At 41.7% G+C, this 23,348-nt stretch overlaps 1 protein-coding gene across 2 annotated transcripts in view; it reads left to right on the forward strand.

Annotated features, from left to right (window-relative positions):
- The window catches only part of CNBD1 (cyclic nucleotide binding domain containing 1), a 363,365-nt gene that overhangs the window by 186,949 nt on the left and 153,068 nt on the right, over positions 1 to 23,348 (forward strand). For both annotated transcript variants that reach the window (XM_029062265.2, XM_039911805.1), the window contains one exon: positions 6,426 to 6,625. In XM_029062265.2, coding sequence (XP_028918098.1) covers positions 6,426 to 6,625 — 200 coding nt within the window. The remainder of the gene's footprint in view (positions 1 to 6,425; positions 6,626 to 23,348) is intronic.

A 23,348-nucleotide genomic window follows, 5' to 3' on the forward strand; every position in this document is an offset into this window, starting at 1 on the left:
TAGAGTTAGTAGACATCAATAAATTACATTTATTTAATGCTTATATGCAGGACACTTCACTATGTACTTGAGGGTGTATAATATAACTGAGTCGGTAGACACCTTCTATGCCTACAGCAAGATTACAATTTGGAGGGGAGACAGACATTAGTATAAGTAAATAAATTATAGATATGTACATAAATGCTGTAGGGCTGAGGGAGGGGTGAATAAAAGGTGCAAATCCAACTGCAAGGGTGACAAAGGAATGGGAGACGAGGAAATGAGGGCTCAGTTGGGGAAGGCCTCTTGGAGAAGAAGTGCTTTCAATATGGTTTTGAAAGCAGGGAGAATGATCCTCAGATATGAGGAGGGAGGGCATTTCAGGCTAAAGGCAGGATGTAGGCAAGAAGTCGGCAGCAAGATAGACAAGATGGAGGTACAGTGAATAACGTTAGAGGAGTGAAGTGTGTGGTCTGGATTGTAGAATAAAATCAGGGAGGTAAGGTAGGAGGGGGAAAGGTGATTTGAGTGCTTTAAAGTCAATGGTAAGGAGTTTCTGTTTGGGAAAGTGGATGGACTTTGACTAGAGGTTTTTGAGGAGTGAGGAAATGATCCTTGCCCTCCAATTCAAGGGGTAGCCGGTGGCATCCTTTATTTTTATTTTTTATTTTTTAATGGTACATGTTAGGCACTTACTATGTGCAGACACTGTGCTAAGCGCTGGGGTAGATACAAGATAATCAGGTTGGACATGGTCCCTCTTGCACCTGGGGCTCACAAGCTAAATTTAAGGGAGGATGATTTAATCCCACTTTTACATGTGGAGTAACTGAGTCACAAAGAAGTTGTGATTTGCCCAAGGTCACACAGCAGGCAAACGGCAGAGCTGGGATTAGAACCCAGGTCTTCTGACTTCTAGCCCCATGCTCTTTCCACTAGGCCACATTACTTCTTATTGCCTTCCATCTTGAAATCCTAAAACAAATGTGGAAAAACCATCATGTATTCACTGAGAATTATGGATTTGGATTTTCATATGTTGCATTGGCAGTCCTGTTGGTTTTAGCATCTCTATTTCAAGACAACCATTTTACATAAAAGTCAGTGACATTGCCTATTCTCTACATATTGTACTATCTGACCTTACAGTTGTCCCTTTGCATGGCTGAAGATTTGAAATTTTGAGTTCTCAGAGTAGGCATTTATTCATTCAATTGTATTTATTGAGTGCTTACTGTCTGCAAAGTACTGTTCTAAGTGCTTGGGAGAGAACACTGTAAACAGACACATTCCCTGCCCACGATAAGTTTACAGTCGAGAGATTGGGACTTTGATAGAGCATCATTAAATAATGAGATTAGGAATCAATATGCTCATGAAATTCAGGAGGAAAAGAATGATAAATCAATGGAATTTGAGTGCTTACTGTGTGCAAACCACTGTTTGAAACACTTAGGAGAGTACAGCACAATAGATTTGGTAAACAGGATTCCTGCCCTCTATCAATTAATCAATCAATGGTATTTGTTGAGTGCTTACTTAGTGCAGAACACTGTACTAAACGCTTGGGAGAATACAATATAACAAATATGGTAGACATGTTCCTTGCCCACAGTGAGTTTACCCTGAATAAGATTATAGTTTTGCAGTGGAGACAGACATTAAAATAGATTAAAGGTAAGGGAGGCAAACAAGTGTAAAGATTTGCACATATGTCCTGTGTGGGTGGGGTGACTAATGGTGCTTATTAGTTGGGGCTAAGTGCATGGGACAAGTAGAAGGTAATGAAAATTGGGTGGTAGAATGAGAGCTTAGTCAGGGAAGGCTTCCTAGAGGAATTATGATTTTTAGCAGGGCTTTGATTGTGATGGCAATGCTGGTCTTTTGAATAAATTATGGAGAGGATGTGAACAAGGGAATGATGATGAGTGAAACAAGAGACAGTGAGTAAGTTGTTATGAGGAGAGATGTGTACAAAGTGGTTTTAGTAGGAGAGGAGCCGTGATATGAAGGGGGAAACAACTGATTGAGGGCCTGTAATCCATTTGCTGAAGAGATTCTGTTTGATGTGCAGATGGATGGGCAACCATTCAAGGCATTTGAGCAGTGTGGAGATGTGGGCAAAATGAAGTTTTAAAACAAGATCCAGGAAGCAGACTGAAATATGGATGAGAGTAGGGAGAGGCAGGAGGCTGAAAGGTCAGAGAAGGCTGATTCAGTACTGAGGAAGGGCTATGAAAATTACTTGAACCAGTGTGATGACAGTTTGGATGGAGAGGAAGGAGATGATTCTAGAGATGCTGTGGAGACAGAATCAACCAGATTTAGTGATTGACCAAATATGCAGCTTGAAGAGAGATGAGTCAAGGATAATGCCAAGGTTGCAGGCTTAAAAGGCAAGAAGGAGAATGGTGTTGTCAACAGCTATGGGGAAGTCAAGGGCAGGGGAGAGTTTGGTAGGGAAAATTAGAAGTTCAGTTTTGTACAGTTGAGTTAGAGGTGATGGGACACCCAGATAGAGATATTTTGAAGGCAGGAGCAAATGCAAGATGAAAGAACAGGAGAGGTGAGAGCTTTGGATGTAGATTTGGGAATCATCCATATAGAGAGGGAAGTTGAAGTCTTCCATGAGGACAAAAGAGTTCTCCAAGGGGCTAGGTGTAGACAGAAAATAGAAGGGGACCTGGACTTAAGTCTTGAGGCAACTCCAACAGTTAGGGAGTGGGAGTCAGTGAGGAGCCAGTGAGAAATTGAAAAGGAAAAGCCATACATACAGAACCAGAAGAAGAAGATTGTCAGTGAAATGAAGGTGGTCCACCATGTCATAGTGTGAATGGTGTTTAAGTAACTGAATTGGGAGAATATAAGGCAATTGGTCCTTATTTCCTGTCTTTACTTAAGTGTTTTGTAGTTGATCTGCATATTCATCATTGAAACTGCTCTTTGTGTTAGACTGTAAAATTTTCTAAGTCTTGAATCTTAGGTGAAGCCCTTAATGCCTTCTGTACATTACAATATTTAGTTCAGATTCATTTTTTTCAATGTCTGGAAGATAAACATTTGTGAGCTATGTTCTATTACAAAATATATAAAACAAACTTCAATAATTTGATATTTTCAAATGAAATAAAATGGAGACCACAGTTTATACTCAGGCCAGCAGTAGTAAATAAAAATATGGGGAGTTAACACAAACCTTGGCCAGTGTGGCCGTTGAATTAATCTAGGCTCAGTAGAAAAGACTGGCAAAATTATTGTCATAAAATGCCAAAATACTTAATGAAGGCCAGAAAATTCCTATTTCAATAAAGAGTTTAAAGTCTGGCTTTTCCAAATGCACCGAAAAACACAGCGGGCTATATGAGGGTACCAAATGTGACATTGCTCTAAGAGATATCTGAAAGCTATCACTGAAAGGGGAAATTAGGCTTTAATAAGAACATAAGAAATGCTACTATTGAATTAGACCAATGGTTTAATTTAGGCCTATATGCCATTTTCAATTGAGGTCACAAGATGCTTGGAGGAACAGTGTAATGGTTGTTCTCTTTGATGTCCATTCTCATTTTAAGGATGCCATCTGACATCCCAACATTTTCTCCTCACCTCTGTTTCCCTGATGGGTCATTTATCCATTAATATATCCAATCTGTCTTCAATCTATTGTTATTTTCTGCTGTACAACTTACTGGGATAATGAATTCCAAATGCTTACCACCAGCTGGGTGAAGAAGTATTTCCATTTATTTGTTTTAGTCTACCTTGCTCAAGTTACACTGGGTGATCTCTCAACCTGGCATTGGGATTTGGCTAACATTAATTTCTATGTTCGCTCTTTATGATTTTGTAAAATTAAGGTGTGTTTCCTCTCAGCCTGCGTACTTCTAAACTGAAGTCCTAACTCATCAGAACATCCTCAAAAGGAAGTATCTCCATTCCTCCAATCTTGGTTGCTTTCTCTTAAACTTCTTGAGTGCTATTATGGTCTTCCTAAGAGTTGGAGACAAGAATAACTTACAGTGTTTCAGGGGATGACATGCAATGGTTATGTTATATTAACAAACGCACACCCATTGTTCGTTTAATAATCCCTTCCTGATGACTCTTAGCCCTTAGTTGGACTTTTGCCTACCCAGTTGACTGATCCTTTTAAAGAAAAGCTTGTCTGCCATTTTTCTATCTGCTCATTCAGCTTTATGAGGTTTTTCAGAAGTTTATCCTCTTTTTTTCACAGCATTTCACCACCCAGCTTTACCCCAAGTGAAGAAAATATTTTAATCCTTCTTTTTATTATAGAACACGATCCATATTCCTTACAATAAAAATATGGTTTTATTGCATTTTCACAAAAACTGAGGGACAATATAAGTTGCCCATAAACCAAAAAACTCACCGCACTCTTCCCCCTTAACACCAATCTTGTATGCTGTAGATGTTGAAGTAAATAAGAGGTTCTATTTTTGAAAAACATAAAGGTGAGGGTGGAATGCAATCCTGGAGGAACTGTATAAAACCTAGTTGCTTACAACTCAGAATACAGTTTTGAAATGTTCCAAGTTTAGGAAAGCTTCTTATTAGTACTAACACCTTCATTTGAAAACAACTAGTAGTGTCTTTCCAGGTGGAAAGGAAATTGATAACTAATCAATCAATTAATGGTACTTAATGAGCACGTACCATATACATACCACCGTACAAAAAGTATAGCAGTTTACTAAGCACTTAGCACTGTACTTGGCCAAACTAGAGAAGAGTTTCAAAGTCCAGTCATGAAATTGGACTAATGCATTGAATTGGCAATAAGTTTTCTGTATTAAATCCTTGATATGGCTCACACTCATAATTTTCATGTCCCACCCTGAGGGAAACTCAAGAATCACTTGAGGGCAGCACAGGGAGCAAAGCAAATTTCAGTGGGGGAATTGAATGGAGGAGCTATAGAGCATGAGCTTGGGAGTCAAAAGGACCTGGGATCTAATCTCTGCTGTGCCACTTGCCTGCTATATGATCTTGTGGCAAGTTGCTTAGTCTGATTGTTTAAGAAAACACTATTAGAGTAAGGGCAAAAGCTTTCATACATTCATTCATTCATTCAATTGAATTTATTGAGTGCTTACTATGTGCAGAGCACTGTATTAAGTGCTTGGAATGTACAATTTGGCAACAGATAGAGATAATCCCTGCCCAACAATGGGCTCACAGTCTAAACAGACGAGAGAGACAACAAAACAAAACAGTCTGGCATCAATATCATCCAGATAAATTAAATTATAGATATATACACATCATTAACAAAATAGAGTAATATATGATATTTACAGACATGCAGAAGTTTTGTGTGGAGGGGAAGGAGGAAGAGCTGAAGGAGGAAAAAGGAATGAGGAGGGGAGGAGGAGCAGAGGGAAAGGGAAGGCTCAGTCTGGGAAGGCCTCCTGGAGGAGGTGAGCTCTCAGTAGAACTTTGAAGAGGAGAAGAGAGTTTGGCAGATGTGAGGAGGGAGGGCATTCCAGGTCAGTGGCAGGATGTGGGCCATGGGTCGAAGGCGGGACGGGCATGAATGAGGGAACGTGAGGTTAGCAGCAGAGGAGCGGAGTGTGTGGGGTGGGCTGTAGAAGGAAAGAAGGGAGGTGAGCTAGGAGGGGGCAAGGTGATGGAGAGCTTTGAAGCCAAGAGTGAGGAGTTTTTGTTTCATGTCAAGGTTGATAGGAAACTACTGGAGGTTTTTGAGGAGGGGAGTGGCATGCCCAGAGCGTTTCTTTAGAAAGATGATCCGGGCAGTGGAATGAAGAATAGACTGGAGTGGGGAGAGAGAGGAGAATGGGAGATCAGAGAGGAGGCTGATGCAATAATCCAGTCGGGATATTATGAGAGCTTTTACCAGCAAGGTAGCAGTTTGGATGGACAGGCAAGGGTGGATTTTGGCAATATTGTGAAGGTGAGACCGGCAGGTTTTGGGGACAGATTGGATGTGTGGGGTGAGTGAGAGAGCAGAATCAAAGGTGACACCATGGTTGCAGCCCTGTGAGATGGGAAGGATGGTAGTGCCATCCACAGTGACAGGGAAGTCAGGTAGAGGACAGGATTTGGGAGGGAAGATAAGGAGCTCAGTCTTGGATATGTTGAGTTTCAGGTGGTGGGCAGACATCCAGGTGGAGATGTCCTGAAGGCAGGAGAGGGGGAGAGGAGGGGAAGAGATGTAGATTTGTGTGTCATCTGTGTATAGATGATAGTTGAAGCCATGGAAGCTTTTCAGTGTTTTAGTAGATGGACAAAATTGAATGGTTAAAAAGTAGTAAATTCCCTGATAGCGCTTTCTTTCAGTTCCCCAAAATGCTCCCTCTGAATACAGGCATAATGACATGAGAAAAAAAGAAAACAAAACAGAACAAAAAACTTAGCATTGAATTTTAGCATTGAATTTATTTTTCTTCCTTTTATTTCAGTAATTGGAAATCAAGGCTTTTATGTGATACTGAAAGGCTCTGTTCGATCTCAGTTAAGATCATCCAAGATAGTGTTTGGAGACTGGAGACCAGCTTCTTCTTCTGAAAGTGAGAAAAGCCTGGATTCATCCTCAGAAGATGACTCACTTTCAGATTACACAAATGTAAATCTGAAATCAGTCTCATCTGTCTGTTCAACAGTGAGTACTTAAGTGGGTACTTTTTTCCTCTTAAGACAAAGGGGTAGGTCACTGATATTAGGCAGTTTTAGCTCATACCAATCTATTCTATCCAAATCTAAGATACTGATAGGTGTGTGAATGAACCTTCGACTTCTGTGGTGATAATTGTTTAGAAATTGATTTTTGCTTTGGAACAACAACTCGTTGGTAAACCCTAGATGAAGACAATACTACAGATGGAGGGGACTTCCAAGAGGTTATTCTTTCAATCGTATTGAGTGCTTACTGAGTGCAGAGCACTGTACTAAGTGCTTGAAAAGTACTCTAGTCTAGACCCCGCTGCAAGGGAGAAGAATAATTAAACTACCCGGAACCAATGAATGACAATTCTTTTATTTAATCAAGAACCCACAAACTACCTTTGTGTCTCCCTTTGTAGTTGTGTTCCATTAACTTGAGAGTTATGGAGTTCTCTCTTGTGTTTCTGCTTTAAGACTGCAGTATCTATAACATATTAGTCATCACTGAGCACTAAGAATGACACCATCTGATAAAAATCCAACTTATCCTTGATGGTTGCTATTAAACCTCCACATAACCTTCTATTCTCTAAGCCAAATGCAGTCACTTCTCTGTTAATTACTGGTGCTCTGTTCGTGGACATTCCCATAGTAAGGAAAACTTGAATTATGATGCTACACTTTGGAAGAAATGATTACAGATGTGTGCACGACAACAAAGTCAAACTGTGTTCTATCCAGATAAGCAGCGTGGCTAGGGGAAGCAGCATGGCTCAGTGGAAAGAGCGTGGGCTTGGGAGTCAGAGGTCACGGCTTCTAGTCCCGGTTCCACTGCTAGTCAGCTGTGTGACCTTGGGCAAGTCACTTAACTTCTCTGTGCCTCAGTTACCTCATCTGTCAAATGAGGATTAAAACTGTGAGCCCCACGTGGGACAACCTGATCACCTTGTATCCCCCAGCGCTTAGAACAGTACTTTGCACATAGTAAGTGCTTAACAAATACCATAATTTTATAGATATTATCCCTGCGAGAGCAAGCAGATGCTCACTGAACCTACAACTCTTCAGGATAAGTCACCTGCTCACTGCTGTCATCCTAACCATAGCTATATGTTGTGGTGGGAAGAAGAGTGTCGTGGCCCAGCAGAAAGAACACAGACTTGGGAGTCAGAGGATCTAGGTTCCAATCCCAGCTCTGCCCCTTGCTTGCTGTGAGACTCTAGGGAAATCATTCAACTTCTCTGAGCCTCAGTTTGCTCACCTGTAAGGTAGTAACTAAATACTAGCTCTCCCTCCCTCTTAGACTATGAGACCTATCTGGGACAGGAATTGTGTCTGACCTGACTCTCTTGTCCCTAACTCTGCACTTAATTTAGTTCTTGTCACATAATAAGCTCTTATTAAATACCTTTTTTGGCATCTGTTAAGCACTTACTATGTGTCAGACGCTGTACTAAGTGCTGTGGTAGATACAAGCTAATCAGGTAGAACACAGACAATGTCCCATATGGAGCTCACAGTATTAATTCCCATTTTACAGATGAGGTAACTAAGGCATAGAGAAATTAAGTGACTTGCCCAATGTTTCACAGCAGACAAGTAGCAGAGCAGGCAGTGATTAGAACCCAGGCCCTTCAGGCTCCCAGGCCTGCCCTCTATCCACTGGATCATGGTCCTTCTCTGCTGTTACTGTTATTACTTTTTGAAGGAAAGTAATGGAGCAGATTAAATTTTGAACTTTTGGTAGTGGTTCTTAGTGATTCTGTTACTTTTAGGAAAAAAAAAAACATTTAGTAGAAGGATCAAGTTTTCATCACTCATTACACAAAAACTACTAATGTCATATTTTAAATAATGCTCATTTCATTTTTGTCCTGTTTTCATGGGGATAATAGAAGTAACCATTTTTAAAGTGACCAAAATAGAGATTTAAAGGACAGCCCTAAAATACCACATTTACTTGCATAATTCTCCCACTTTTTAACACATTTTGCAACCCCAAAAGAGGGGAGGGGCTATTTTGCAGCGAATTCAGTTTAGCATTAAAGGTAGCTGGGGAAAAAAGAAGAAAATAAGGCACAAGAGAAAGAAGAGGAAGGAAAGAGGGCACCTTACTTTTCTTGCTTCTATTGAACTCTCCTAAGTGATGCATAAAACACACAGTCAAGTGAATGAGTGAACTCCTCCCATCCTCACTCTGTCTGCTTTCCTCCCTTATGCTTCTCCTACCCTGGCCCCGGGCAGCTTTGAAAAATGAACAATCTTATTTTCTTCTCAAAAATCAGGGTGGGACAGTTATGTGGTGCAGGCAATTATGCAAGTAAAGAAGTTACATTGAATGAAGGACTGTGCTAATTTTAAATTTGGGGTTATTTGGGGAGCTAAATTTGATGGCTGTTGCCTCTATTGTGTTTCTAGGCAAAACTGGTTTTTACTGACATTTAGAGAGTTAGAGTAGGTGATTGATTTTGTGAATCTCTTTGTCACTTACAATAAAGCTACATAAATCCTGCAGGAATTTATGCTTTGGGACTTCCGTTTCCAGAATTTTAAGCATGTATAATCTCAGATATCTGGCCTCATTAAAACAGTGAATCAATTCATAATGCCTTTAATATTAGGAATTGTGCTTTAAAATATAGAAGGATTGAGAATTTTCCATGCTGTTCTTTTAAAATAATATAGCTGACCTGGACCAAGATGGAAGGGGGAAAAAGGTCAATCTCTCTTATTCCACTCTTTCTGAATTAGCTCATTTTTGAAATTTCTCAGAGATGTACCAGTTTTTCCTACTGGCAGAGGTAGAGAAATGTTTTTAATCATCTGTTGGTGGTGTACCCTTATCTGCTAATCTAGTGAACTATTGAATATGCAGAGGGGGTGATTATTTCAGCATTGAAAGAGGTCTCCAGTTCTCTTTAACCTTCAGTTAACTGGCTTATTAGTCATACCAATGCTCATTTCATTCATTCAATCATATTTATTGAGCGCTTACTGTGTGCAGAGCACTGTATTAAGTGCTTGGAAAGTACAATTTGGCAACAGAGACAATCCCTACCCAAGAACATGCTCACAGTCTAGAAGGGGGACACAGACAACAAAACAAGTGGTCAGGCATCAATACTATCAAAATAGATAAATAGAATCATAGATATATAGACATCATTAACAAAATAGAGTAATAAATATGTACAAATATATGCAAGAATTATGGGGAGGAGAAGGGGGTAGAGCAGAGGGAGGGAGTAGGGGCGATGGGGAGGGGAGGAGGAGCAGAGGGAAAGGGAGAGCTCAGTCTGGGAAGGCATCCTGGAGGAGTGAACTCTCAGTAGGGCTTTGAAGAGGGGAAGAGAGAGAGTTTGGCAGATGGGAGGAGGGAGGGCATTCCAGGTGAGAGGTAGGACGTGGGCCAGGGGTCAATGGTGGGACAGACCAAAATGAGGCACAGTGAGGAGGTTAGTGGCAGAGGAGCAGAGTGTGCAGGGTGGGTTGTAGAAGGAGAAAAGAGGGTGAGGTAGAAGGGGGCAAGGTGATGGAGAGCTTTGAAGAAAATAGTGAGGAAATTTTGCTTCATGCAAAGGTTGATAGGCAACCGCTGGAGATTTTTGAGGAGGAGAGTGACATGCACAGAGCGTTTCTGTAGAAAGATAATCTGGGTAGCGTAGTGAAATATAGACTGAAGTGGGGAGAAACAGGAGGATGGGAGATCAGAAAGGAGGCTGATGCAATAATCCATTCGGTATATTATGAGAATTTGTACCAGGAAGGAAGCAGTTTGGATGGAGAGGAAAGAGCAAAAGTTGGCAATGTTGCGAAGGTGAGACTAGCAGGTTTCGGTGAAAGATTGGATGTGTGGGGTGAATGAGAGACTGGAGTCAAGGATGACACCAAGGTTGCGGGCTTGTGAGATGGGAAGGGTGGTAGTGCCTTCCACCGTGACGGAAAAGTCAGAGAGGGGACAGGGTTTGGGAGGGAAAATAAGGAGCTCAGTCTTGGTCATATTGAGTTTTAGGTAGTGGGTGGACATCCAGGTGGAGATGTCCTGAAGGCAGGAGGAGATACAAGTCTGGAGGGAGGGAGAGAGAACAGGAGAGGAGATGTAGATATGGGTGTCATCCATCTGCATAGAGATGATAATTGATGCTGTGGGAGACAATGAGTTCACCAAGTGAGTGAGTACAGATGGAGAACAGAGGGCACCAAGAACTGTACCTCTGCTTATCATGCAGGGAGAATCCTTATCATGCAGGGAGAATCCATGTAGATAGATTTCTAATAAATCATTTTTGATATTTGTCTAAATTTTGGGGAGAGGTTTAATGGATGAGAAAGTTGCCTCTCTTGTCTAAAGTGAGCTTTTTGGATGACTTGAATTTATCCAAAGCCATGCTCTCCTTGAACACCCCAACTCAGCCCTCACACTTCTCTCCTATAATGCCAACCTACTCACTGTACGGCGATGCCTCGATCTCATCTTTCTCACCGGTGACCTCTCACCCACTACTACCACTGGCCTGGAATACCCTCCCTCATCGTATCTGTTAATCACTCTCTCCATCTTCAAAGACTTAATAAAGGCTCATGACTTCCAAGAGGTCTTCCCCGACTATGCCCTCTTTTCCTCTTCTCCCCCTCCCTTGAGTATTACCCTTGCACTTGGATTTGCACCTTTTATTCACCCCTCTCTCAGCCCCACAGCACTTATGTACATATCTGTAATTTATTTTTCTTAATAATCTGCTTCCCCCTCTAGACTCAACATGGCTTAGTGGAAAGAGCACGGGCTTGGGAGTCAGAGGACATGGGTTCTAATCCTAACTCTGACACTTGTTTGCTGTGTGATCTTGGGGAAGTCACTTAGCTTCTCTTTTCCTCAGTTGCCTCATCTGTAAAATGGGGATTAAGAGTGTGAGCCCCATGTGGGACAACCTGATTACCGTGTATCTACCCCAGTGCTTAGAACAGTACTTGGCACATAGTAGGCACTTAACAAAAACCATTATTATTATTATTATTGTACTCTCCCAAATGCATAGTATAGTGCTCTGCACACAGTAAGCGCTCAATTAATATAAGTACATATACAGCTGCACTCATAGGTGAATTTTACCATCAGCAGTGTTTACTTTGAATATGGAGGGTTTCCATAACTGTTTCCCTCTAGACTTTAAGCTCAGTGTGAGCAGGGAATGCATCTGTTTGTTATATTGTACTCTCCTGAGTGCTTAGTACAGTGCTCTGCACACAGTAAGTGCTCAATAAATATGATTGACAAATATGATTGACTAACTGTTTTTAAAGATGACGGAATCTTAGTGATGTGTTACTGAAAAGACTGACACATCACTGACCTGATGATCATTCAACGTACATGAGGATTGATCCTTGCTGTGCTAATCCACTTGCCCAGTGTAGAACCTGTTTATTTTTATGAGTTGGTCCCTATCTTCGTGAAACCTCGTCAGAAATAGTATTCCCTCTCTTTAATGCAGCCTGTCAGTTTGGTTTCTTTCTGCCGTGATGATTTCCCAACACTTTACTGCTATGTTGCAACACTCTTCTGCATATTAAAACTGAGAGTTGGCTGCCTCGATTAAATATCAGGGTCCAAAGATATAAACCTTTTAGCAATGCCATTCCCAGTCCAGTGCAATCGTTCTTCTTAGCCAAGGACATCTCTGGGAGATAGCTGGGTCTCAATCATTCTTTGATGAGAGCCAGGTGTTTCAACTCCTCTTGGAGGACCTGTGAAAAGCTGGCAAAGGAATTGCAAGGAAGGAAAGCTGAAAGTAAACAATATTTTCCAAGGAGCGAAGGTGCTGGCTGCCCTCATCTTCCAGAAGCCATCAGGGCTTTCTGGGGGAAGTTTGCCTTCAGTGTTAGGGAAGGAAATCTATACCCACTTCAATCAATCGATAAATTAGTCAATTGTATTTATTGAGCACTTGTTACATGCAGAGCACTGTACTAAGCATCTGGGAAATTATAAAACAATAGAATTAGTAAGCAGTCGATCATACTAAGTGTTTTCTGTGTGCAGAGCACTGTACTAGGCACTTGAGAGAGTACAATATACAGTTTGTAGAAACATTCTTGCCTATAGTAAATTTACAGTCTAAACGGGTAGACACCCTCCCTGCCCACAAGAGTTTTACAGTCCCGAGGGGGAGGCAGATATTAAATTAGAGATGGGTATGTATCTAAGTGCTATGGGGCTGGGGTGGGGGGTGAATATTAAAGTGCTTAAGGGGAACAGACCCAAGTGCATAGGTGCTGCAGAAGGAAGGACTTACCTAGAGAAGTGAGGGTTTTGTCTGGGAAGGCCTCTTAGAGGAAGCAGGATTTTAGTAGGCTTTAAATGTGGAGAGAGTGGCAGTCTGTCAGTGGGCAGGGATTGTCTCTATCTGTTGCTGAATTGTACATTCCAAGCGCTTAGTACAGTGCTCTGCACATAGTAAGTGTTTACTAAATACTACTGAATAAATGAATGAATACTTTATTAAAATACTTGCCCCTCCCTTCTTCCTTTCTTGACTGCCATGTTCGACTGTTCACTTTCCAACAGCTTCTTCCCCACTGATTTCAAAGATGCCAAGTTATCCCTATTCCCTCAAAGAAAAAAAAAACCCTTGTCATCATGGATCCCACTAGTTATCACCCCATCATCTTCCTATTATTCATTTTTCAAACTCCTTGAGAGAGTTGTTGCATCCACTGTCTCCATTTCCTCTCCAATACTTTTCTTGAACCCCTTCCAACCTTGTTTCCACTACCTTTGCTACATGGAAACACAAGCCATCTCTAAGATAACCAATGATCTTTTCTTCTCACCAAATCTGTTGGCCTCCACTCTATCCCAATCCTCCTCCACCTCTCAGTTGCCTTCAACAATATGGACCACCGTAACTCCTTGAAACTTTATTCACCCTTGGCTTCACTGACACTGTCCTCTTGTGGTTCTCCTATCTCTCTGACTGTTTCTCAGTTTCTTTTGAAGGCTTCTCCTCCGCCTCCCACCCTCTCAGAGAGGTCATCCCTCAAGGCTCAGTTATGGGTCACCTTAATAATGATAATAATTGTGGTATTTGTTAAGCGCTTACTATGTGCCAAGCAGTGTTCTAAGCGCTGGGGTAGATAGAGGGTAATCAGGTTTTCCACAGTCTTAATCTCCATTTTACAGATGAGGTAACTGAGGCCCAGAGAAGTGAAGTGAGTTTCCCAAAGTCACAGCTGACAAGTGGCAGAGGCAGGATTAGAACCCATGACCTCTGACTCCCAAGCCTCTGCTCTTGCCACTAAGCCACGACTGTGAGCCCCATGTGGGACAACCTGATTACCTTGTATCTACTCCAGCGCTTACAACAGTGCTTGGCACACAGTAAGTGCTTAACAAATGCCAACATTATTATTATTATTATTATTCTTTGGGTCTCAGTGACCTCATCTGTAAAAATGGGGATGAAGACTGTGAGCCCCTTGTGCGACCACCTGACTCCCTGGTATTCTCCACCTAAACCCACTTCTCTAGAGAACTCATTTCTTTTACCATTTACCCTGAAGCATTCAAACAGCTCATGCCCTCCTTCCTTATCTTGCTGATTTCCTAGTATAACCCAGCCCACAGACTTTTCTCCTCTACCTGCAGCTTGCTCATTGTGCACTGATGTTGTCTATTTCACCACTGACCCCTTTCCCACACCTTCCCGCTAGCCTAGAACTTCCTCCCCCTTGATGTATGCCAGCCCACCACTCTCTCCACCTCAAAGCCTTCTTAAATTCACATCTCCTCCAGGAGACCTTCCCTGATTAAGTCTTCTTTTCCCCGGCTCCTTCTCCCTTCTGCATCTTCTATAAACTTAGATCTGTGACCTTTGGACCTTTAACCCCAAAGAGCTTATGCAACTATATATAAATTATATATTATTACTCATTTGTACTGATGTCTGTTTCTCCTTCTAGATTATAAACTCACTGTGGGCAGAGAATGTGTTTACCAACTCTGTTGTATTCTTCCAAGCACTTAGTACGTGTTTTGCACACTGTAGTCTAGTGGTTAGAATATGGGCCTGGGAGTCGTAAGGACCTATGTTCTAATCCCAGCTCCACTACTTGTCTGCTGTGTGACTTTGTACAACTTACTTAACTTCTCTGTACCTCGGTTATCTCATCTCTAAAATGGGGATTAAGACTGTGAGCCCCATGTGAGATGCGGACTGCGTCCAACCTGATTACGTTGCAGCTACCCTAGTGCTTAGAACATTGCTTGACATTTAGTAAGCACTTAATAAATACCATCATCATTATTATTATTACTAAGCACTTGGGAGAATGTAATAAAACAGAATTAATAGACTCTAGTTTCTAGGAATTCCAGTTGGCTGGCTTTCCTTTCTCATTCAATTTTGTTTCAAGTCCTTTGACTTTATAATACTGTCATCCAGAAGTAAGTTATGAAGAAGAAAGAAATAGCATCTTGGTCTCAATACAACCGTTTTAGTTTCTGAGTGAAGAAATTGTTGTTGGGGTATTATGGACATCAAGAGACTAACCATTTGCTTCTAACTTCTTTTATTCATAAAGCTAGGCTATCAGTTTTGCAGTTCATGGAACCACTATATTTTTGAATAGAACTGGTCAGGTTTTCAGACCTTGCTTCAATAAAACTCTTTGCAGCTTGTGAACTCTTTCAAGAAAGGTAGTTTTTTATGGGTAGTACAAGTGAGTTTATCTAACAATTATATTGTATTTGCTCTCTCTGTGTTGCAGATTTATGCTTTAAAGCAAAGACTTTTAAATCAGGGAAGCTTGAATTTATAAAAGGCTTAAAGAGGCTTATCTTCCCTTCATTCCCTTAGTAGGGATATCCACTTAATGCTTGAATGTGGTTCTTAAAACATTAATTGAGTTTCTCTATCTCCTTTGCCTCCAAAAGTTTTGAAGTGACTGACATGAAACATTTGCATTTTCACAGCTGAAATTTTAGCTCACAGATATTCATCTAGATACTGTGTGTTGCTGAAGATAAAGTGAGGCATAAATGCAGCTTCTTCCAAAACTCACTTGGGGATGTTTCACATTTTGAACTCAGCCACAGAGCAAAGTTCAAATGTCAGTAATTGTTCTGGGCATTTCCTAGTTTGTCCTAGAGAGATAAGAGGATACAAACTTCAAAGTTATGGCAAAAAAGAAGGTGCCCTCCCATAAATTCAAGAAATCCTCCTATTGCTCACCAGTGAACAAGTATTACAAGGTTAGCATTCTTAAGATACATTAGGAATTTGTAGCAGCTCTGGAGCTTGATTCTGTGTTTGTCCAATGTCGCTGGATCTTAAATTTTCAGGAAGCCCGGCTTCATGCACAGAGTTTCTGATAACCCAGTAAAATCTACAATAAGTTCATTTTTTGTAATTTTTCAAGATTTCTACGGTATCCATGCATTACTTCAGATTAATAATGGTGGTTTCACCATGAATCAATCAACCAATAGTATGTTTGAGTGCTTGGGAGAATACATTAGAGTAGACATGATCCCTGTCCTCAAGGAGCTTTCACTCTAGCAGAGGAGACAGACCCTAAAATAAATTACAGGTAGGAGGCAGCAGTGGAATTCACTTATGTAACCCTATAGACTGTAAGTTCATTGTGGGCAGGGAATGTATCTGTTTAGTGCTATGTTGTAGTCTCCCAAGTACTTAATACAGTGGTCTGCACATCCATTCAGTCACCAAGACCTGCCGGTCTCACCTTTATAATATAGCCAAGATCCGCCCTTTCCTCTCCACCCAAATGGCTATCTTACTGCTACAGGCTCTCATTATATCCCGGCTGGATTATTGTGTCAGCCTTCTCTCTGATCTCCCTTCCTCCTGTCTCTCCCCACTCCAGTCTATTCTTCATTCTGCTGCCCGGCTCATCTTCCTGCAGAAACGCTCTGGGCATGTCACTCTCCTTCTTAAAAACCTCCAGTGGTTGCCTATCAACCTCTGCACGAAACAAAAACTTCTCACTCTAGGCTACAAGGCTCTCCGTCACCTTGCCCCCTCCTACCTCTCCTCCCTTCTCTCTTTCTACTGCCCACCCCGCACACTCCGCTCCTCTGTCGCCCACCTCCTCACCGTCCCCCATTCTCACCTATCCTGCCATCGACCCCCGAGCCACATCGTCCTACTGTCCTGGAATGCCCTCCCTCCTCACCTCCACCAAACTAATTCTCTTCCCCTCTTCAAAGCCCTACTGAGAGCACACCTCCTCCAAGAGGCCTTCCCAGACTGAGCTTCCCCTTTTCCCTCTGCTCCCTCTGCTGCCTCTCTACCCCCCTTTACCTCCCCCCAGCTAAGTCCTCTTCCCCCCACTTTCCCTCTGCTCCTCCCCCTCTCCCTTCCCCTCCCCTCAGCACTGCTCATCCGCTCATTTGTATATATTTTTATTGCCCTATTTATTTTGTTAATGAGATGTACATCCCCTTGATTCTATTTATTGCTATTGTTTCAATGAGATGTACATCCCCTTGACTCTATTTATTGCTATTGTTTTTGTTTGTCTCCCCCAATTAAACTGTAAGCCCATCAGTGGGCAGGGACTGTCTCTATCTGTTGCTGATTTGTACATTCCAAGCGCTTAGTACAGTGCTCTGCACATAGTAAGCGCTCAATAAATACTATTGAATGAATGAATGAACATAAATATGATTGAAATGAATGAATGATGTACATGAATCGAGGGAGCCCCCAGGTGCTTAGGTGATGCATGAGTGTTGAAGAAGCAACTGGAGGAAATAGAGTGGGGAAACGAGAAATAAATTGGGCAAGGCCTCTCGATGGAAATGTGGTTTCAGAATGAACTTATAGATGGAGAGACCACTGGTTTGCTGGCTATGAAGAGGGAAGGAGTTTTCAATTTATTTGCACTCTAATTTTCCTTCTGCTTTTGTCCTACTTGCCATCATTAATTTCTTTAAGAAATATATGCATATATATTTCCACTCATCTTCATATGTATGAGGCAAGTAGGGTAAAATTAGAACAAATGTAGGTTTCAAAGTGAAACTGCCATCATTATTCTGAAATGAATTAGTAATTGTCCGAGCAGTTGTGCTTTAGTTTTGAAGACGATATTATTGCTGTTAAGGTCCTCTCCATATGGCCTGCTTGCAGTTGGAAAGCATGATGCATGGCTGACACTTCTGCATTATTGGCACACAATCATAGATCTTGCTTTGCTAGTGGGTTTGTCTAGTAGAGGGCCTGTTTGTTTTCAATCAATCAATCAATGATATTTATTGAGCGCTTCCTCCATACAGAGCAACTGTACTAAGAGCTTTTTGACCCTGCTTTTAGAGAGACAGTGTTCACAAATCCTTCATGAAGTCATGTGGCTCAGTGGAAAGAGCCCGGTTCTAATCCCGGCTCCGCCACCTGTCAGCTGTGTGACTTTGGGCAAGTCACTTATCTTCTCTGTGCCTCAGTTACCTCATCTGTAAAATGGGGGTTAAGACCTTGAGCCCCATATGGGGCAATCTGATCACCTTGTTGTTGTTATTAATAGCACAGCACTTACCTACAATCTTGAAATTATATATTATAAATTATTTATATTAATGTTTGTTTCCCTCTCTAGACTGTAAGCTCATTGTGGGCAGGGAGCATGTCTGCCAACTGTGTTGTACTCTCCCAAATGCTTAGTACAGTGTTCTACATACAGTAAGTACTTAATGAATATGATTGAACGAATGCTCTGCACATAGTAAGCGCTCAGTAAATACCATCGATGATTCATCAAACAACTCTTCTCACTTGTAACCCACTAAGGTGGTCTTTCTGCTGCAATAGACTGTGAGCTTCTTCTAGGGTAAGCAGCATGTCCGCCAAATAATTCTGTTATATTGTACTCTCCCGAGTGTTGAAATTAGGGCTGTACACGTAGTAAATGCTCATTAAATAAGATTGAATGATTGGATGTTGAGAAGAAGAATCATAACACTATTTCTCCACATGTCTTGTTGCCAGTCTTAAAAGCAGATAATTGAACTGGGCTGATGGACCAGGGATTTGAACCAGTTATTGCATTGTTCATGCAGTAGTATTTATTAAGTGCTTACTACGTGCAGAACACTGTACTAAACACTCTGTTCATAGCTTTATGTCATTATTATTACTGTGGCATTAGTTAAGCATTATTCATGTGTCAATCACTGTTCTAAGCACTGAGGTAAATACAGGGCAATTGTGCTGGACCAAATCCCACGTGGGGCTCACAGTCAAAGAAGGAAGGAGAGTGGATATTGATTCCTCATTTTACAGATGAGAAAAGTGAGGCACAGAGAAGTTAAGTGACTTTTCTAAGGTCACATAGCAGGCTACTGTCAGAGCCAGACTAAGAACTCAAGTCCTGTGACTCCCAGGCCTAGGCTTTTTCCAATGTCAATCATATTTATTAAGCAGTTACTGGGTGTGGAGCACTCTACTAAGCACTTGGGAAAATACAAGTCTAGAGAACTATAGGCCATACTGCTCTTTTGTAACCATGCTTGAGCTTCACTAGTCAAATAATTAGGCTAGGGCATTAGTGGTGAAGATGAAGGGTCAAACCAGAGTAATTTTGTTATTGTAGTTTTGGGGAGAGAGACTGCTAGAGAGAAGCATCAAAAAGGAAACTTCAGGAAGGAGAACTGAGAAGACTGGTGGAGTGACCCAGATCTCTCCCTCATTCTCCCTTTGTTGAGTCTTTTCCCAGCTCATTGCTACTGGTCATTGATTTTCCAGAAACTTCTGAATCATGCACAGAGGTTTTTGATAACCCATTGATAACTATTAGGTTTTAGGAGCTTTGTTCAAAATTCTAAGTTCTCCTACCAGAACAATTAGTTTTCCACCCAAATTTTCCCCTAAGAGATATGCTGGTAATGAATTGAATTTGCATTCTTTTTTCCCTAACTTGAATAGGTGAAGGGAAGTGGTCGTTTTATTGACTTTTATATCAGTCAGAGGACCTAGGTTCTAATCCTAGCTCTGCCACTTGTCTGCTGGGCAACCTTGGGAATGTCACTTATCTATGACTCAGTTCCCTCATCTACAGAATGGGGATTCGATACCTGTCCTCCCTTCTACTTAAACCAAGAGCCCCATGGGGGATGTGATTATATCTACCCCAGTGCTTAGTACAGTGCTTGGCAGATATTGTAAACATTTATCAAATACCACCATTATTATCATTATCAAATTATAAAGTCCTGCATATGAGCTAATTTGCAAAGCAGAAACTTATCTCCTGGAATGGAAGTCCAAATCAATCTAGATGTTTGCATCCAGCACGCATTAACTTTAGGTTCAGGATACTCAGGGCCTGAAGATAATCTCCCATGGCTCTTCATTCGTATTAAAATCAAATGAGTGATTATGGTCTATTTATGGAAATGACCTGGGAGAATTACTGTGTAAGAGCTTCTTGGGTTCAGAATGAACAAATTCTATGATAACTGAATAATGGCCATTTCTAATTCTGCATCCCATTTAGCATCTAGTCCTAGGTTAAGACTTACAAATAGGAAATAAAACAAATATAATGAGGGAGGAGAATTGGTTCTGACAAGATCATTTCTTTTCTGGAAGAATTTAAATCCTCATTTCAGGATTAATTGGTCCTTGGGTCACATTCAAAACCATTCCACTTCAGTGACCTAATTGAATAAACTCCTTTAGAAATAAACGAATGCCATTGTTTTAATGAGCATAAGAACCATAACATGGTAATAGCATTGGAAGTGTTTGTCCTGGAGCAGCAAGTGTTTAACATGGCTGATGTCGTCTCCAAGATTTTTTGTTTTGTTTTACAAGAAAATCATCCCCTTTGCAAATGATTATAAAACTAAAGTAGGATAATGGAATTGCCTGGGCTTCATTCAGATTATGTATTTCTCTTCCCTCACTCCTCTGTTCCTCACACACTTCTTCCTGTATTTTCTACCTACTCACCCCTCTCCCTGCCACCCTCACTCAACCCGAAACCCCCTCCACAAACATAAGCATGCAAATATATTGCTTTTCCCCTACCACTCATATACCCAATGGCAGGCTCCAAAGTGCTTTCTCCTGTGAGATATCCTCTGAGTAGGCAGGAGCAGGATGGGCATCAGTGAAAGAAGGATGAATGGTGAAGATAAGTCTAAGGGGTTGCTCGCTGTGCTGCTCTTTCACCTGACTGAGCTGAAACCTCAACCAGCCAGCAGTGAGGCAGTAACTGGGTCAATGAAAAGTTTTTTGTAGTATTCAACTCCAGGAGGAATTTTAAACTAAAGGAATTGTGTTGCCTCCTGTCCTAACAGGTCAGTCACCTTTCTAGTCCTTTTCCAGTTAGTCAATCATATTTACTGAGTGCTTACAGTGTGCAGATGCTGTTCTAAACTCTTGGAAGAATACAGTACAGCAATAAACTGAGATATTCCCTATCCATAACATTATATCTCCATAACATTGACACCAAAGGGCTAGAAACCTGAATGATCTGTTGCAAGATTTCTCCCAACTGCTACTTAATTTAAGGTCCAGTAGACTTAGAGAATGAGAAAAGACTTCTACTTTGGCCCAAGCAGCAACTAACATCAAGGGAAGAACAGGTTGGTTTGGAAAAAGGTCAGAGGAATTATGGGAATGGATAAAGAGTAGAACTGCTCTATCATCAGTGTTCAGCCTCCCTCTGCCCAACTCAGAAGTGAATGAGGGAAGGAACTTCAGAGAGTCTCCTCCGAGAAGCAACTCTAGATTAGATCTGAGCAGACTACTATATGATGCCATGTGGAAAGGTAATGGCCTCAGAACAAAATGGAGGTAGTTCAGGATGGTTCCACGATGGATTGGCAAATTTTGCCCTCTTTTCCCTGGTTCTGTCTCCCTTTTGTGTCATCTATGCATTTGGATCTGTGACTTTTGGGCATTTGGTATTTGACCCACCTTCAGCCCCCAGCACTTATAATTTATTTATGTTAATGTCCATTTCTCCCTCTGGACTGTTAGTTCGTTATGAGCTAGGAACAAGTCTATCTTTTTTGTTGTACTCTTTCAAGCACTTAGTACAATGCTCAGCACAAAGTTCTCAAAAAGTACCACGGATTTATTGATTTTGCACTACTAGCCATTCATCAGGCAAGATCTGGAAACAGCGTGGCTCAGTGGAAAGAGCCTGGGCTTCGGAGTCAGAGGTCATGTGTTCGACTCCTGGCTCTGCCACTTGTCAGCTGTGTGACTGTGGGCAAGTCACTTAACTTCTCTGTGCCTCAGTTACCTCATCTGTAAAAAATGGGGATTAACTGTGAGCCTCACATGGGACAACCTGACTACTCTGTCTCTACCCCGGCACTTAGAACAGTGCTCTGCACATAGTAAGCGCTTAACAGATGCCAACATTATTATCTTTCAAGATGATATGACGCACTAGCAGTTTATAATGGCTACTGACCCATCATCTCCCAGGTTAAATGATTAGGCCACCTGACCTTCTGATCAGGGTGGCACAGGAAATGAGGGAAGTGGGACTTTCCATAAAGCTCATTAGAAGAAAGGGAGGCAGGCCGATGGTGGGCTCGCAGTTAGAGGAGGTGCTGTGTGCTTGTGTGTGGTTTTCTCTGAAACCTAAGTTATTCTGTCCCAGTTTTCTTTCCATAACCCCTGGCCCCCAGGGCTGCTGCCCCTCCTAGAGGCAGAGAGATGGAGGGACTAGTGTTGGTGGGAGTCGTGGTGGGGGAAATTTATGCAATTTCCATCTCTGGACCTAGGAATAGAGAAGCCCCTCTGATGATGATGGTATTTGTTAAGCGCTTATTGTGTGTTCTAAGCACTGGAGTAGAGACAAGATCATTAGATTGGACACAGTCCCTGTCCCTTACAGGGGCTCACAGTCTTATTCCCCATTTTACAGATGCGGGAACTGAGTCACAGAGAAGTGAAGAAACTGGCCCAAGGTCAAATAGCAGACAAGGGGTGGAACTGGGATTAGAATCCAGGGCTTTCTGACTACCAGGCCCGTGTTCCATCCACTATGCCATGCTGGTCATGGAGCAGGACCGAGGTCCATCTCCCTAGTCTCCCATGGATTTGTATATTTGATAGGTCCCCTAGACAAATTCATAATCCAATCAAATACCTTTTATGCACCTCCACTGTATACCCTTCAGAAGTACCTTCATAAAGAAGTGCTCTAGGTTCAGGGATGTGGGCAGACTTCCATATGAAGTCATACAGAATGGGTTGAGGTGGCTAAATATCTGAAGCTTCTCCTCTAGTCTGTGAATTCCCCCTTAAATCTGTAAACTTCTTGTGGGCAGGATCATATCTATTGTAGTGTATGCTTCTGAGTACTTAGTCCAGTGCTCTACATAGAGTAGGTGTTCTGTAAGTACCAGTGGTTGATTGACATGAGGGAGACAATTGACTGAAGTGTGAAAAGAAAGGAAACCTCATTACTATTAAAGGTTAATCTCACTCTTGTCAGGCTGTTTCAGCATGGGGTCAAGGGACAGGCAAAGAGCAAGTTGGGGTAATAAGTGCTGCTTCTCCCATTCTACCCACTGTTTCCAGTCTTCAGAACATAAGGTAAGGTCAGCCCCTATGGATGTCTTGTACTTGCTTTTTCTTAAAATTGGCCCATCGCCCTTCCTTTACCTAACTCTTGACAAGTAAAATTCATGAGAAGTAGGGTGGCTTAGAGGATAGAGCATGGGCCTGGAGTCA

The sequence above is a fragment of the Ornithorhynchus anatinus genome, chromosome 4 (genome assembly GCF_004115215.2).
Source record: "Ornithorhynchus anatinus isolate Pmale09 chromosome 4, mOrnAna1.pri.v4, whole genome shotgun sequence".
Lineage (NCBI taxonomy): Eukaryota > Metazoa > Chordata > Mammalia > Monotremata > Ornithorhynchidae > Ornithorhynchus > Ornithorhynchus anatinus.